The 17,233-nt window shown below is 41.8% G+C and overlaps 1 protein-coding gene and 1 long non-coding RNA gene across 51 annotated transcripts in view; one reads left to right on the forward strand and one right to left on the reverse strand.

Moving 5' to 3' along the window:
- Positions 1-1,477: 1,477 nt before the first annotated feature.
- On the forward strand, positions 1,478-17,004 carry LOC309343499. The gene is made up of 3 exons (XR_014157315.1): positions 1,478-1,597; positions 5,041-5,159; positions 16,936-17,004. It is a non-coding gene; the product is annotated as an uncharacterized lncRNA (long non-coding RNA).
- IGFN1 (immunoglobulin like and fibronectin type III domain containing 1) overlaps positions 5,857-17,233 on the reverse strand; it is a 48,524-nt gene continuing 37,147 nt past the window's right edge. For all 50 annotated transcript variants that reach the window (XM_081864843.1, XM_081864832.1, XM_081864857.1 and 47 more), the window contains 8 exons: positions 16,955-17,083; positions 15,821-16,123; positions 14,394-14,482; positions 13,175-13,370; positions 11,783-12,082; positions 10,672-10,998; positions 8,425-9,548; positions 5,857-8,163 (listed from right to left, as the gene is read on the reverse strand). In XM_081864843.1, the coding sequence (XP_081720969.1) occupies positions 9,535-9,548; positions 10,672-10,998; positions 11,783-12,082; positions 13,175-13,370; positions 14,394-14,482; positions 15,821-16,123; positions 16,955-17,083 (1,358 nt within the window). In that variant the 3' untranslated portion in view covers positions 5,857-8,163; positions 8,425-9,534. The remainder of the gene's footprint in view (positions 8,164-8,424; positions 9,549-10,671; positions 10,999-11,782; positions 12,083-13,174; positions 13,371-14,393; positions 14,483-15,820; positions 16,124-16,954; positions 17,084-17,233) is intronic.

Genomic DNA, 17,233 nt, shown 5'->3' on the forward strand with positions numbered 1-17,233 from the left:
TCCTAGATTCGAGTCAGAAATTACACTCAGAAATGGCCTCTGTGGCTTATGTTCAGCTTAGACTGCTTCACCAGCTACTACCATTCCTGGGTCAGTATTGCCTGGCTTCAGTAGTCTAGTGACCTCCCAGTGTGCTGCAGTGTGCTCTGTGTGAGGCTTCTCTTGAAAATGGTCCAGAAACTGCAGCTAGGGCAGAATGTGGTTGCCAGTTTGGTGAATGGGGTAGCCCAAAGTCCCTAAGCAAGAGATGGTGGGCATATGGTACTGTTATGTAGGGAGAGAATGTCCATTTAAGGAAGGCACATTAGAAGACAATAATTTTGACCTAAAGGACCAATTTGCAGGAAATATCTCCTATGCATGCCCCCTATTGCAGTTAATGGGATTTTGCACAAGTTTCAGTTCATTTTGATGAAATTTTGAATTCTCTGGAGAATTTATCCTGTGGATGATCCATCAGGTTCTTTCTGAGGAACAGAGGGAACTACACAGAATTACTTTTTCAGCTACCCAGATATGCTGAATCTGGGAATAATCTGGGAGGAAATGGATGAATAGATGAACAGACCGATAGATCTGCTATACAGAATAAAGGTAATGTAACATGAACAGAAAAGAAATAACAATAATCTATATTCACTTAATACAATTAATACTTAAAATATAAATGAGTAAAGGCACAACAACAACAACACAACAACAGCAACACAGAAAACAACATGGTTCATAGTATCAGGATATTATTCCAGAAGTTGATCAACAAAAAACATTTCCCTGTAAACTTACCTGAGACTTTCAATAACTCCTTGTATAATATTGTCAGTAAGCTATCACCCTTATTTTTAAAGTAATTAGAAATCTGAGTGATTTGTGAATTTTTCCAGTGATATAATAGATATTTATTTGACAAACAAATGTTTAAATCTCACTCTGTAGCAGGCCAAACAATACCTTACCAATATATTCTTGTTCTTCTTCTAGTGTTTGGTCAGCTTTATGCCAATCATAAAGAAAAGCCAATTTCACTAGTACATGATAATACCAGGTGATGTTTGGGAACTCAAAACCCTCCTCTTAAATGTTTATAATAAAATATTCTAGCTGAGAGGCTTATTTAACTAATGACATTCATAATAATCTATTGTCATTGATTCTGAAAGTGTTTGATCCACATCTAGGGGTGCCTGAAAGTTATAGTATTGACATTCTAAAGCCACATTTCCCCCTTGATAATAGCTAAGAACTGCAATATTATGAATTGTATTGAGCTAAGCTTTATTCAGAGGAGACCCATTGAAATGAATGGACCTAAGTTAATCATTTCAATGTGTCTACTCTAAGTAAAAGTTAGTAGACTACAACCCTATGTTACTGTTTTCTCGTTTGGTTATAACCCAGTTTCTCTGCTTGCTGCGAAGCAAGTACCTGCATGTCTGCTTGTGCCTTGCATAATCTTGCAACAATGTGAGAGGCAGTCCTTGCCATGAAAGATACCCTGCGCTGGAATTCTTGCAGTGAGACTACTTGATACATTCCCCAGGGAATCTAAGGCCTTGCTCAGTCACTTCCTTTATTCCACTGGAACCAAGGCGTTCAGGTCTGTTATTTGATTGTTTTATGTTACATTTATGGGGAATCTCCTCACTTCCTTGCCCACAGCATTCTGTTCTCAAATTAAAGGCAGCTTGTCCTCTGCTCGCTGCAATTGAGCAATACAGTCCTCCTGGGAAATCTCTGTGGCTTTCAGGTATTATTAGACAAGTCATGTGAAATCAGCTCCTCGGGAATTGCCACATCTGCGCTGGCATGTTATATTCTGCCCCGTCCATGTTCTGAGATCAGCTGCCTGTAAATTAGGCGTTGCTAATGGCTTTGTTCTCTTTGCCGTGCAGGCAGTCAATGACAGCGAAAGCCACTCAATGCCACACTAACCAACACGAGAGGAAAACTTTCGTCAGACTTAGGAGTGGCTGTGACATCCACCCAATTTGTCATGAGCTTGGTAGGAGCAGAGAGAGCAAGGAAATAGGATTTTGGTAGAAGGCCAATATGGGCCCCATCTGCAACCATACATTTAAAGCAGTATCACACCACTTTCAGTCTATAGTTTGTGAAGGGTACTAAGAGTTGTTAGGAGACCCCTATCCCCCTCACAGAGCTTCAGTTGTCAGAGTGGTTAACAACCAATCCCTCTTCCCAGGGAACTCTGAGAATTGTGGCTCTGTAAGGGGAATAGGAGGCTTCCTAACAACTCTCAACCCCATTAGTAAACTATGGTTTCCAGGATTTGTTTGGTGAAAATTATGGCTATTTAAAGTGGTATGATACTGCTTTAAATGCACAGTCTGGATGAGGCCATGCTGCTTTGGTTCAAGTTGGTTCCACACCAGCTCACACTTTTGTGGCACGCTGACTTCATACCACTGTGCAAGACAGATGATACCTTGGAGCTGACAACATTTGGGCCCTATCTTTATTGTCCAAAACATGCACAACTTTGAGGACTCAGTTGTAGGATGTATTTAATTCCTAAAAAATCTGTAAATTCAAAAATGTATACCCCTTTCTCCTAGCTTGTGGAAGACAACAAACCAATATTAATTATTACGCAGAGCAATATCAGTGTTCTGGTGGTTGTGATGGTTGTTTACATGACCTAGCCAAGTAGGGGACAGCACAATCATTTTGCCTAAATTGCATTACGCAATGCTTATTCCAAACTGGAACTGTGAAATGACTTGCAGTTGGGCAAGTTAGGCTCCCCCCCCCCAAATGTGTCATTTTAAAGTAGGAAACCAAGAGCCACACATATGGGGCTAAAGAAAGGACTAGGAGCTGGACTGGCTTTTGCTCTTGATTTAGGTAGCAATCCTTGTACTGACAATTACTGTTACTGACAGTGATGTTTCTTTTTAAGCTGGTGCTGCAAGATATTACACCATGTCTGGAATGTATCACCTTATTTGCAATTCAGAACCCTTTCTCAGGAACTAATGACCAATAGCACCAAGAGAAGAATGACTTTGGGGGAGCTTTGAGACAACCTGCGATTAAGCACGGCACACATTTCTCTATAACAAGGCCTAAGTCAAAGCCAGAGGTTTGGAAGAGTGTTTTCTGATGTCAGCAAATATTTTAAGCAGATGCCAGGAAGACATTTTACCAGCCTAGGCTCCTTGGTTTAGAGCAGCATCTGCAAATGTTCCCAGTAGGAAGCAACAAAACGAGGCAACTCCCATTGCAGCAAGGAATGCATGAGATGCCCCACCCCATGCTTTTATATAATCACCACTCGTATCTTGCAGGAAGACTATCAGACTTTAACATTATGCTAACTTGATAATATATCACACCATATATTGTTATGGCATATAATATCACTGAGTGTTGAAAATATTTGAACGATAAACAATCAGGCAGGGTGGACCCTTCATGTATAGCTTTGGTCCTTAGTATTCTAAAGCAGCATCTTGAGTCTCACATTGGTGGAAACAGGGGAGCTGGGTCCTCCAATCAGGCATGGCCACCTGGGGCTGGGCACACTTCTAGAGGAAGAGTTTTGACCCCAGCCCCATGGCAGGTCAGTACGTGAGCAGAAGGCTACCGGCTCCTTTCAACAATCCAAGAAGTTGTAAGCAAAAGGTCAGAACTGGGAGAGGTTTCCACCAATGTGAGACTCAAGATGCTGCTTGATAGATAGAAGGGAGATAGAAGGGAGAGTGTTCTGTCTGGGAGCATGAAGAATATTTGAATGTGGCAGGTAGGAAATGGAGAAGTTACATAGTATTTATTTTATTTTATTTTTTGAAGATTATGAAGAAGAAGGTGCCTTATTCCCTGGCTTTCCTCCACACTAGTCTCCCAAGTCAAGGTAGTGACAGGCTGAAAGGTGTGGGGAGGGGCAGAGAAACAAGGCTGGGTTTGCAATAATGAGAGCCAACGCCCAGCTTCTGAGCTGGAATGTTGGCATGAGTGCCAAGAGCAATATTTTCCCCTCTCCCATAGGAATAACATATTGGTCTCGCTTTCGGGATGTGCTCCTTTTCAAAAGGAACTGGGGAAATTCCCAGAATGTGTTCCTCTGCTTTCTGTATCTAGCCTCAGAGACCCAACCGTTTAGGGTGGAAGCTGAGCGCGAGAATTGTTCCGAGAACTGCTGCAACGATTGTTTTCCTCTCCGCCCAAACCAAAGTGTTTGTAGGGAAGAGTTCTGCTGCTTCTCTCCTTGTGGCTGGCTTCTTCTTGCCTGGCTGAGCATGTCCTGATTCAGGGTGAAACAGAACTCACGTGGCTGCCTTGTGACACAACCTCTTGCCGATTTTATAGGATTGGCATTAGAACTTTAACTAGCTGTTTGCAAAGTGCTTGGGAATGGCCAGATGAAAAGGCAGTGTTCTGTATCCATCAAGCAGAGCGTTTTGGCTGATGAGATCAAAGATGGGAAGGAAAGTGGTGTCAGAAGGGAGTTGCTCCTGAAGCAAGCTTTTGTCTTGAAGTGTTGCATGGATGGAAGAAACTAGAGGACTCATAGATGCATCTTGGGTGGAGAATTAATTAGGAAGAATGAGGAAATTAAGCAGTCCAAGGTGGCTGTGCTGGATAACCAGCTAGCAACTGCCTAGTTCTATCTCTAGATTTCTTGAAAATCCTCTCTTTTCTCAAATAAAAGCACTAACCCCAAGTCCAGCCTTTCACAACCTGGTGCCTTTTAGGTGTTTTGTACTATGGTTCCCACCCACATGGGGCAGCATGGCTTATGGTCAAGGGTGTTGGGTGTTGTAGTAGTCCACGCCATCTGGAGGGCACCAGGTTGGGGATAACTGCTGTAGTCCAAACACTGGGTTTAGCACATCTTTTCCTCGTGGTCCTCACTTGCCCGTCAACATCACAGAGATGAGAAATTAGTGCACTGGTTTCATGTTATACAAACGAGAGAGTAAAAATAGAACAGAAAGCAAGCTGACTGCATGACTTGCTTGCGGGAGTTCTAGTAGTATATCCTGAATTAAGACTTTTGGAAAGATTAACTTGAATATGCAGGCAACCCCAGACCAGAGCAGCTACTTCCTTTCATGGCTTTTAAGAAGCTGAAATGGTCATATGGTTGTGTGGAGGCTCTCCAGTATGAAGGGAAATGACCTGACATAGATCTGGAGCAGGTATGTTCTCTCTTTAAACCATAACTTTACAGATTTGCAAATGGGAATATTAAGATCATTTACTGACAATTTTGTACAACATAGCAAATGTTACATTTGATCCAGCTTATATAGACTGAAGCGGGTGTAAAGGACCATTTTGCATATTCCATGGTGGCAAACCTGTCTTTGCCTCCTAAAGGCTCAATTATTGGGAATCTGTGGTGAAACCCAACTGCATGCATAAGGGGGAATGCATAAAATACATGCATTTCTTAGTCAGGGTTCCTACTTCACTCCAGCAAGGCTATTTTTGCAAGACTATTTGCCTTTCTAACTAAATGTTAAAAGTTGCAGTTTAATTGGCTGGATATATTCAGTGTATTTTGCAAATTGAGCCTATGCAGTCAGAAGTAAGCACCACTGAGTTTAACGGAGCTTACTCTCTCGGGAAATTTTGCACAGGGTTATAGTTTTACTGACCCTTTTAAATTGGGTATTATGCTATATACTCCCCCTCCACTCTCTGTGTGGAATCCACAAAGGTGTCTGTATTTTGGACTCCTTTTTTGGCTATGGGAGCAGCTCCTGCACTTTAGAATTTACCACTACTGCACTGGCCAGTTTGGGTGAGTGATAAAAAGGGAGCTTTTCCCTTCCTCCTTGAAAGATGAGAAGGACCAAGTTCTGTCAGAGCAGGGTAAGTAATAAGCACAAACACATTTGGTTGATTTTTATTGCTGTGGCTCATTGCTGGTCAAGTTAAAATGGGTAAATTGTCATTTAATTAAATGAATTGACATGCAAACAACAGGCAACAAGTTAGCCAGTGTATAATCAATGGCTAAGGCATTTAAATTTTTCATCTCTGAGAAAGACAGTAGTCCTAGTACATAGCCTTCACACTTTTAGCAAAAAAATGACTGCTCCCTGTGGAACTGTGTGGATACTGCTGCCAGCAATGTGACCAATTTGCACGTACTTCTGCTACACCAAACCCACAGAGACAGACATGATATAATGCAAATTTGCTTGTTAAGGGGTATTAATTCCTGATAGCATGCTTACCAATACTATCACAACAAAAAGAACACCTGCAGCTTTTCCAGAAGCGTAATTGTGGTATTTTTATTAAACAAAATGGGTGGAAATGACTTCTACACGTGTGTGCCTGTGTTATGTTGCAGAAACACTAAACATGAAAAACCACAGGCTGTAATGTAGTAGATGTGCAGATGTAGCCTGAGTTCATCCCTTCCTGTTTTTGCTAACACCCGCACCAGTGTCCTTGCATTTTTGTCATTCACATCCACTGGTTAATAATTTAAAGACAAGAAAGCCTCCACGAGAAAAGACATTTGCTTATGATCTGAACCATATACTTTTTCTTCCCCACACCAAGTTTATTGAAGTCAGTTTCACACCAAGTTTATTGAAGTCAGTTTTGACATTCCATGTTGATTCCAGTCTTACAAAAACTTTATTATGACCATCTAATGTTGGTTACAGTGCACATCTGTTTTTTGTTTTTTTTAAATAATTGGTGCCTTAGCTGAAGTTTTTCATCTGTTTATGCATCCAGGAACAAGCTTTCCCTTCCCACTTAAAAAAAAAAAAAAAAAAACCTGAACAGGAGAAGCAAACCACTGTCATACCTTACTCATTTTTTCAGTGAGAGAAAACAACTAACATCAGAAACGCCAGTTTCTGGCTGCTGCATGTAGCCAGTATTACTGCACTGAATGAGTCCCCCTAGTGGGGAAATTTGGATTCTTTTCCTTCCTGGTTACATCTCTGCTAGGGATGCCGAAGGTTGGATGTTTTAACTTTTCAGATACATGACTGCCTTTTGGTCAGTTTGAATTTACTGCATGTATTTTGCATACTTTTGTTGTACTGATGTGACACCTTGAGACCCTTGGAATCAAAATAATAACACAGCCTGGGTTACGTTTTGAAGCAGGAAGATTTATAATCAGTCCTACCTTTTCTAAAAACACTTGGGAGTCTGCATGTTTTAGTTCTGTTAGTGAAACTGAAGTGCTCAGATACAACAACGATGAGCTGATAAACTAATGTACTAATACCCTGAATGGGCATAATGGGCAGAGAAGCAGCACTGAGACACTCAGGCTTTGTGCAATACCATATTGACCCACCTATGGTCCACACTGCTCCCCCCCCCAAAAAAAAAACCCTGGCTTGTATGAAATATGTGTGCAGCCTATATTTGCGTCAATGTGGTAACTATTATTCAAGAAGGACCATAGCTTAGTGGTTTATAGGGTCCCAAGTTCACTCCTTGAGATCTCCAGTTAAAGGGGTTTAGGTAGTTGTGTTGGGAAAGATCCCTCCCTCCATGAGGGCTGCTGCCAATCCAAGTACTCAGTACAGGGCTAGAAAAGATTATCCAGCAGTTTGATTCAGCTTCAAAGGTTTCTGACGATGCTGGTCGTTTATTTAGGTCGTGTTTATTCAGGTTCAGTATTAAGTTTTCACTTGCCTTTGGCCCATAAAGTGCAGTTCCTTGGTAGGGAAAATGCTGAAACAAATGAAAACCTTGCACACAGACTCTTGCACACAAGATGGCAATGGTCTAAGGCCACAATAGCCCCCCTGCCTTCTCCCTGCCCCCACCCAGGCGATCCAATATTATCACTTAGCAATACAATTACCATTAAGGATCCAGTGTGATACCTGTGTATATTCATCACCTCATATCTGCTTTTCGAACATCAATCATTCAGTGTGCTTTCACTAGACTTTGATGGATTCTGACATCTCATAGAAAATCCACTAAAAGAATGGAAATTCTGTCTTGGAGACTGGTAGAAATTCAGCAACAGATATGTCCTTGGTTAATTCTGAGTGCAGACAAAGATTTGGATATTATTCCCTAGAGATGTCTTGTGACATGTCAGTTAAATCTCTCACTACAATATTTTTGCTAAAGAGTCCATCTGCTGCTGAACTTGCATTTGACTTATATTTGCATTTGACATTTTCTGGACTTTCCTTATATTGCCTTACTTGTTTGGAGGTTCTAGCAGGGGAGCGCAGCTATCGTATACCCTTGACCGAAGAACGGTACACTCCTTCTATCTGGGATGGTCGTCCTCTTCCACCGAGCGCGCAGCTTCGGAAGGGACGCACATGGAGCGGTGAGGGAGGAAGGGGACACCCGCCTAGCCAGCCAGATCAGCCGAATCAACCCTGGCGATCAATGGGGTGACAGATGTCACAGCCAGATCGCCCTCACATCCTCCTTATATTGCCTTACTATTGCCTTACTAAACATCTTTTGCTGTTCTTGATTAGGAAACTGTTAACTGAATACTTTTTTAAAAATAATAATAGCAAGCTATTTTTCATAGCGTAAGTGAAAAACACAGAGGGCAGATATCTTTGGCAGAGGGCCTCATTTCATTGAGACATTTTGAAAAGTATGAGGCTGAAACTCAGGGTTGAGCAAACACAAAAGTATAGTCTTGCTTTGATTCTTGTTGATGAGGCAATTGCTGTAGGCCCAGGAAAAAAACTTATCTTAAAACAAACTTTTCTGTTTCAAGGTTAAACTAATCTTGTTCAAGCATCCATCTTCAATCCTTTGAATACTGAATAGGTGGCATTGTCACATTTCAATTCTCTGTTAAGTTTTCTAAAATTAGAGTTGGTTAAAACCCAAATGATGCTTGAAATTAGTAAGGCATCTCATACATAAAATTTGGTGTTCTTGACAGAAGGATCCCAACTAGTTATAAACTCTTCTACTCCCAATACATTCATAAAGCTCATGTTCTAATACAGCCACTGTGGGCATAGCCAAGCTAATTGAAATTCATTTGCCATGGAGCTGGTTCCAAGTATTTTCTCTCACAATATCTTTATCCTACAAATAAACCATCTCAGCTACAGCCCAGTGGATATGAATATAAAATCTATTATTATTTCAGGACTATCTTTCCTTGTCATGACTTTCAGAGGAGTAGCCATGTTAGCCAGATGTAGCAGAAACAAAACAGGAAGTCCTGTGGTACCTTAAAGACCAATAAATTCATTGTGAAGATGATGACTGTGGTGGCTCACAACAACTTTACTTCCATTAAAGTTATCATATTTCCATTTACTTCCATTAAAGTCTCAGATAAGTATACTGGGATTCTGCTCTTTGAAGGACCATTGAACAGAATTGCATACATGTTTTCAAAGGGCTTTCCTGTTATGAAAACTGTAAGGAAAAGAACAATTGCTGATTTGACCTCACTTGCCTCACCAGATAGAATCTTCAGGCTGCTTAACAGAACAGTAAATACGTATTTTTCAGTAACGGTGTCTGTCTTACAGGAAAACGTTGTCACGCCACAGACTGTGCAAAGCTGGTTCCATGCAGGCCATTCTAAAAAGCAGGTTCTTCCACAGGAAAAAAGAGGAGAGAGAAAGAGACATATCACTTGACATTTCTAGATTTTATATGATTAAAAGTGGAAAGTACACAGAAAAGAATTGCATAGATTAGTTAAAGTCCACTGATTTATTTATTTTTTAAATAGTATGTAGCCTATAAATTGCCTTAACATAAGACATGTACACTGATCATCCTAGGAATTAGGACACATACACAAGCAAATATGTTTGGTATGTATGGGGTTGGGGAGGGGCACAAGTATACGAAGACTATTCCATGCATTATTGACTTGCAGGTGCAGGATTTTTTTCTTGTATTTTGCAGCTGTAAGCAACCAAAAGAAGAGCCTGCATTATTGGGGGAAGTCAAAAGGAACTATGAAGGCACAGAATGAAAAAAGAAAACACTGCATTGATTCCAATGAAGTCACTTCCCTTTCCTGAATGCAACCTCACCTTAAATGCATTGGAGAGTTGGGGTAGCCCCTGAGCAGATTTAGGGGGTAATGGGGGCATATGGGGGAGGAGAGGGAAGGGAAGTGCTGTTGCCTAGGTAGAAGTTGTTCTGCTCGCACAATGGCTTCATTGGAATGGTGCCCATTGTGACCTTCATGTCTTGGTTTGAAAAATATTCCAATTTCCTACTTATGTTCTCGTCTCAGCTGTCATCCACTCCCCATCTTCTGCTATTATTGGGTGAAATTTAATTTCTGCAGGACTGTGGCACAATTCTCAGAAAGACTCATGATGAGGGAAGGTCACAGGCTCTCATCAAAGGACCTTTTGTCTCATGGGAAGTTTCACTGTGAGGCAATCAACCAAGCAGAGACAGAACAGCAATTGAACAAAACTAATTGCTGAAGCTGGATAGTTTCCTGTTGTTGGGTCAGGATTTGCCAGGGTGCTTTTAAACACCCTGTCCACACCTTAAAAAGTATTGCCACCATAGAATTAATAGCTGAAATCAGGGAAGGGCTCTAGTTTGGACCAATAATATACAGTACCAATATATAGGGTGGCAAAATGCCCTAAGGCCAGACATTAAATGCTTATTTGCTTCATGGAGGTATACCGAGTGACTGGGATATGGGCTAACCATGCCACACCCCACCCACTCTTTAGTCTTTACCTTTTATGGTGACTTCAGCTTTGCTGACTGCTTGGCCTAGTTCATTGATGGCCACCACCTTGTACTGGCCTCCATCTGATGCTGTGACTCCTAGGATCACAAGAGAGCAGACCCCAAAGTCATTTTTGCTGAAGAAGGTAGGATCCTGAGAGATATTCTTGCCATCTTTATACCACATTACTTGAGGGACTGGATATCCAGTCACAGCACAACTCATGTGACAGTCAAATCCTAGAGTTACCACATGAGGTTTCAATGGGACAAGGAATCTTGGAGGCTGACTTTGGTTGATCCCCTTGTATTTTGGGCTTCTGACTGCAAATTTACCTGTAAGATGCACAAAATATTGAGTTAAGGGAATGACTATCACACAGTAAACTTAACATTCATGTCTCATATGCAGTATTGGCTAAAAACGGTGAGGATGCAGTAGCTTCTTTGGCTAAGTTCTGAGGTTCTACCAATAAAAAGTCAACAAGTTTGTTGACACTTTCTGCATGGTATGAAGAACACAATGACCAGAAACTCTCCCAAATGACCTCAGACACATGGAGATGCCATTATTTGACCATGCCTACAGTTCAGGTCTGCACCTTTCCATTTAGCTTTAGTGTATACTGAGATAGGTCATTGTCCATCTAGTTCCATATTGTCTCCATTGCCATGCAGTAGCTCTCTAGGGCAGGAATAGCCAACTTGGTGCCCTCCAGTTATTGTGGTCTACAACTGCCATTATTCCTGGTCAGTGGACATGCTGGATGGGGTTGATGGGACTGAGAGTCTGAAACATCTGGAGTGAAAAATGCTGGCTAATGGGTTCTAGAGTTTCAGGCAAGAGTCTTTACCAGCCCTAATATGTCAGAGATTGAAGCTGAGAGCTTCTGCCTTCAAAGCAGGGCTTTTTTTTTTATCAGGAACTCACTCGAACCAATTTCTGGCACCTCTCAGGTGAGTGCCATTGCCATTATAAGAGAACAAGGTGAGTTCTGGCACCTCTTTTTCTAGAAAAAGCTTCAAATGCTTCAAAGCATCATTTTATTTATTTATATGATACAGTGAATACACAGAGAGTGAACCAACAATTTCTGGTTTACTTTCAAAGCCTGTTTACCCTTTTCCCTGTGAATGATCCAGGGTTGCACTGTTTCAGAGGGCTCGCTGATTCCCATGCAATTCTTTGCCTGAACTCTGAAGTAGTATTCCCGGCCTGGGACAAAATTTGAGACAGTGCACTTGTTGGTGTAAATCAGGTCAGACACCAGTTGCCAAGATCCTTTGTAGGAGTCACGTCTCATGACCATATAATTCAGGGTGCCCTCTCTCTTCTCTGTTGGTGAGGGCTCCCAAATCAGAGTCACCGTGTCAGGGACCTTCTCAATTAGCTGTATAGGACCAGGAGATTCTGGGACATCTGCAAAGTGAAAATAAATAAAATCAGAAGGCAGAGCCAGAATTTTAAGATGGTGCGGTATAATAAGGTACAAGAGTATTGAAAAGAGGAAATCATGCCCATAGAACTTAGTCACTCATGCTGATGGCTGTCCCTGATACAGTTAAGTGAAGAAAAATGTGTATTGTGAACCTCATTTGATATCTGCTGCAATTATACTGCTGAAATGGATAAAGTGGACTGAGGTGGGTAACCAAGAACTCGTTTTTGTATTGATGGACTGTAAAGTCCATTCAGTTCTGGTGCTCAAAACAAATTCCCGAGCTTAAAATTCTTTCCTTGAAGTATTGCATGTCCTTTACACCAGGCTCTAGTTTGGATTCTAGTAAAAAAAAAAAACAACAACTAAAGGAAATTCCGCAAGCCTGAAGTCTGTCCAAATCTATCCTAGTTTTTTCCAGGCCAGTTTGCCTATGTAGTCCAGCTGACAAACTACGGTACCTTCAGATGACCTAAACTATTGGCTACAACCAGCTACTGCCATCTTTTTGCTGCTGCTGCTGTTGTTGTTGATAGTTAATGGTCAGCTTTGTTAAAAGTGAGGCATATAATTACCTCAAGGTTTTCACAATACTATTGTTAGTCTTAATATGCTGCCCGCCCTGAGCTGCAGAGGTAAGGAGGGCTCAGCATTTCATTTAAAAGGAATAAAAGCCAGGCAACACTAGCTTGGAGCTTGCTTGTGGAAGGAAGCCAGCTTTCACCCTCTTTGTCTCCCAGACAGAAATGCCCGTTGACAGTTGGTACAGCCATTTTTGTAAACTGTAAATGGAGGGGCTGACAGACTGTGATGCTTGCAGCTGGTGTCTTATTCCATTGCTGACAGTTGCCTGTAAAGGACTCCTATGACATGTGATCCATGGTCCTTTTTTGGCATTGCTAAATATGCTGACTTGTGACCTTTTAATGCCCCCATGGGCTGTACCTCCCCTCATGGACAATAGACACCTGTCTAGCTGAAGGATTATAGAGAGTATGGTATTGATACAATTTTCCAAAAAGGGGAATTCGAATGCAGATTGCGCAGTTGGAAATGCCTTGCATGGCCTTTACCTAGAACTTGGACTAGGAAGCTGAAAGTCTCTTTATTTCCACGCTCAGTTTGGAGGGTGATGCTATAATGGCCACTGTCAGAAAAGTCAGCTCCTGGGATGATGAGTTGGCTCAGGCCTTCTCTAGTAGCTATTGTGGCTTTTGCGGGCAGAGTAAGACCATCCTTTAGCCAAACCACTTCAAGAGGTGGGGAAGCCTGGTGAACAGAAAAGAGATAGTAAAACTTTTGTAACTGGGCTGTGGTAGAATTCAGTTTTTGCAAATTCTGGTATAAACTATCCAGACACAAACCTCCTGGACTAATGTGCAGGTCAGAACATAGTTATTTTTCAGATTTTGTGCTAAACTGAATTTTGCAATGCACTTTTTGGCTCAAAAATGTATCAAAATCCATTTGAAATAGATATTTTGAAATAAAATACATCTAGAAATGTGCATTGTGTGAGAAAATGCATTCAAATATACAGATTTAAATATGTATTTAAGATGTGAATTTTCATGTCGATTAAAAAAAACAAATCAATGGGAGAATGGGAGGAAACAGATTTATGAACAAACACATGCAAACATGACATAGATGAGAAACAGCCTGAGCCATTATCCCTATTTTTCAGCTTCTGTTTTGACTTGAAATGTTCATTTTGGGCTTCTCAGAAGTACGTAAAGGGAAGAAGTGCTGGGGGGGGGGGAATGAAAGGTGCCGGAACTGCGCTCCAGCTGAAAAAAGTAAAAGCACCGAGTAACAAAATACTGTATACATGGGACAGCGATGGACAACTTCTGTATTTCCAGAGACTACTTTATCTGCCATACCAAGGGCTGCACAAACTCATCATTTCATAATGAAGCTACTGTCCATCCAGTAGTAAGAATCTCAAAGCAGTGGACAACACATAGACATAGAATATATTATACAGTGTTATATTACATATTTCTGGCACACAAAATAAAAAAGAAAGATGCAATAAACTGTATCTCTTGTTTCTTACAACTTGAATACTACCCCCCCTTGAATGAATGTGTAAGCTATATATTTATGAAAAGATGACTGTCAAGTCACACACACACACACACACACACACACACACACACACACACACTGGTCCATGTTTGTTTAGCAAAATCTAGAATGCATCTTGTGCTCTTAGGTTTTTGACAAAAAAAAGGTCATGGGAATGGATTTTGTGAATGCTGCACTTCTCAGAAAGGCTATACTTACTTCAAAGGGAATGCGCACACGAATGGCATCCCCTGCTTTTACAATCATGAAGCTTTTGGTGGTGTCCTTTACCAAGAGTTTGGGAGGAACTAAAATGGGGAAAAAATACGTAAGTTAAAGACTTCACCTTGGATTATGCAATATGTTTGGCACTTTGCAAAAATATTGAATGCCTAGTAACACCATCCACTGCAAGTACTTTCGAGAAGCCCTACTCGACATGAGAATTTTGTTTCTATGACAGCAGGATCAGCTTCTACAAGTGATTTAACAACTGATTCTTGAGTTACTTTAAAGGTATGATTTATTGTGGAAGAACTGCAACTTAATAGATGGCACTTTTGCGCCTGCCAAATATTGGAGGGTTGTGTCTTTTCGCCACAATTTGATTCAGCCACCTGCAATGGACTCCTTAGGCATGAAGCTTGATCCAAGCTTTCTCGGGTAGTCTCCTTCAGTTTCTCTTTTCATGAAATGCAGGAAGAGCTGCAGTTCAGGAGCAGAGCTTCTGCTTTGCATACAGAAGGTCCCAGGTTCAGTCCCCAGCACCTCCAGATAGCGATGGGAGAGAAACCCATCCAAAACTGCCAATCAGTGGAGACAAAACTGAGCTAGATAGATCCATGGTCTGAGACAGTATAAAGTAGCTTCCTATGTCCCTATGAACTGTCACTCCCCAGTCCTCACCACACCAGGTTGGATGCAATAACATCTTTTGGTGCTCAGCTTTCTTTTTTCCTTTGGGCTTCATGTTCATTCTGATAATCTCAGCAGTTCCTCAGCATGTCTCCACCCCTATTAGAGCTTTTGGTTTCTGTTTATAGTACAGTGGTACCTCGGTTTTTGAACATAATCCATTCCGGAAGACCATTCGACTTCCAAAACGTTTGAAAACTGAAGCATGCATTTCTGGAAGCATTTCCGTCTGGAAAACTCAATACGGAAGCCGTGTGGCACGTTTGGCTTCCGATGATGGTTCAAAAACCAAAGCAGTTACTTCTGGGTTTTTGGCATTCAAAAGCCGAAATGTTCGACTTCTGAGACATTCGAAAACCGAGGTACCACTGTATACCCTCTCAAGTTGCTGCTAGGGTCATTTCCTCAAATTCACACCCCCTGAGAGATTACAAACACAAGACAACCAGCAATCACAATAGTGAATAGCACAATTCAATTATGTTTTTCTCTCCCCTCACCCTTTCATTTTTGTTTGTTTCTGAAATCCATTCATCGTCTTTTATTGCTTCCCTGGCCATCCCTCTAGCATTTCACCATGCAGCTCTTCCTCGATCTGCCATCTATTCCCTATGGTTCATTCTCCACTGCTTTTCCCTGTTCCTAGTCTTCTACTTCTTGGGGAAGTCCTACAGATTTTAGTCTCTGTTTACCATCAATTACCAAAGCGAAAGCTGGACATTATGACTCACCTGTGGGAGGTACAGCTTGGACACAAGTGTCCAGTTCGACGGGCTCGCCAAAACCACCATCATTGACTGCTCTCACTCGTAGGAAGTACATCTCCCTGGCTTTTAGCCCTCTAACTGTGTATGTAGTCATTGGGATTGGGAGGGAATTACACTGGGTCCACTTCAGAGTGTCAGTGTGCCGCATCTCTATAATGTAGCCTTTGGCATGACTTTCTTCCTCTGCTTCTGGCTTCGTCCATGACAAAGAGATGCTGCAGTAGTCAGTACTGATCACTTTAAGATCTCTCACTGCACCTGGTGGTTCTGGAAAGGGGAGGATAGACTGGCATTTCAAAATTCCAATCAGTTTATTTTGTCCTTGTTGTTCAATTCTGCCTCCCTTGGTTTATCTTTGCTCCCTTACTTTTTGTAATGTGTTAGTGCAGAAGCATAATGTCATGACAAACCCCAGCCCTCTTTCTGGTAACTCTGGCAATCATTCCCTACCCTGTACCCAGTTCACTGGAAATTCTATATCATGCATTCTGTAACAGACAGTAGAATTTGTGTATCAAATATATATTTATATACCGGCATCAAGAGTGGCTTGTTCTCCCTGCAGCGGTACTGCTGCTTATCTTGAGAGTACAGAGAATGGGCAGGGTGGTGGCAAAATTGGGGCAGGGGCACCAGCAGAAATGCTAGGTCTTGGCTGCATTGTTGCTAACCTGGCCCCATCATAGGGAGCAACAGTGACATCACTGCCAGGCAACTACCTCACCCTGCTGGCCATGTCTGATTGGAACCCATACAGTTTTTATAACAATTAGAAATGTCATTATTTGGCCTGCTGTGTCCACTCTCCATGCATTTACTCATGGCCATTTCCTAGCGATTGTGGAGCTAGTGATTACTGCTGTCATTTGGGCTTTTCTCAAGCAAAGGGGCACATTTTCCATTACCGAGAGGGGTAACTGAGTACCGCTGCCTGAAACCCATATCCCAATTTAAATGTGAATGATGGCACTCGGCAAACAATTTGTTGAGTGGATGAACACATTGAAACATTTTGTGCAACTCCTCTCTCTCTCTCCCCACCTTCCCCACCTCTGGTTTTCCTGTGGCATACCCAGTAGGATAGACTGAATCACTTACTCATGGGATCCCGAGCAAAAGCAGCTTCCGACGGCGCACTAACGTCACCCGCCCCTGCAGCATTAATGGCAGCCACACGGAATTCATACAGCAGACCCTCCTTCAGGTCAGTCACTGTGTACTTCCTGTCTGCGGAATTTAATAACATAATGAGAAATAATTATCCTGCTTAGAAAGAGACTTCTGTTTAAAGGGCTGTCTGCTCTAAGTCCCACTTAAGATAAAGAAGAGAGGTCATAGAATTGGAAGGAACTATGAGGGTCATCTAGTCCAACCGCC

The sequence above is a fragment of the Podarcis erhardii genome (genome assembly GCF_964252035.2).
Source record: "Podarcis erhardii genome assembly, chromosome: 6".
In the NCBI taxonomy this organism is placed as follows: domain Eukaryota; kingdom Metazoa; phylum Chordata; class Lepidosauria; order Squamata; family Lacertidae; genus Podarcis; species Podarcis erhardii.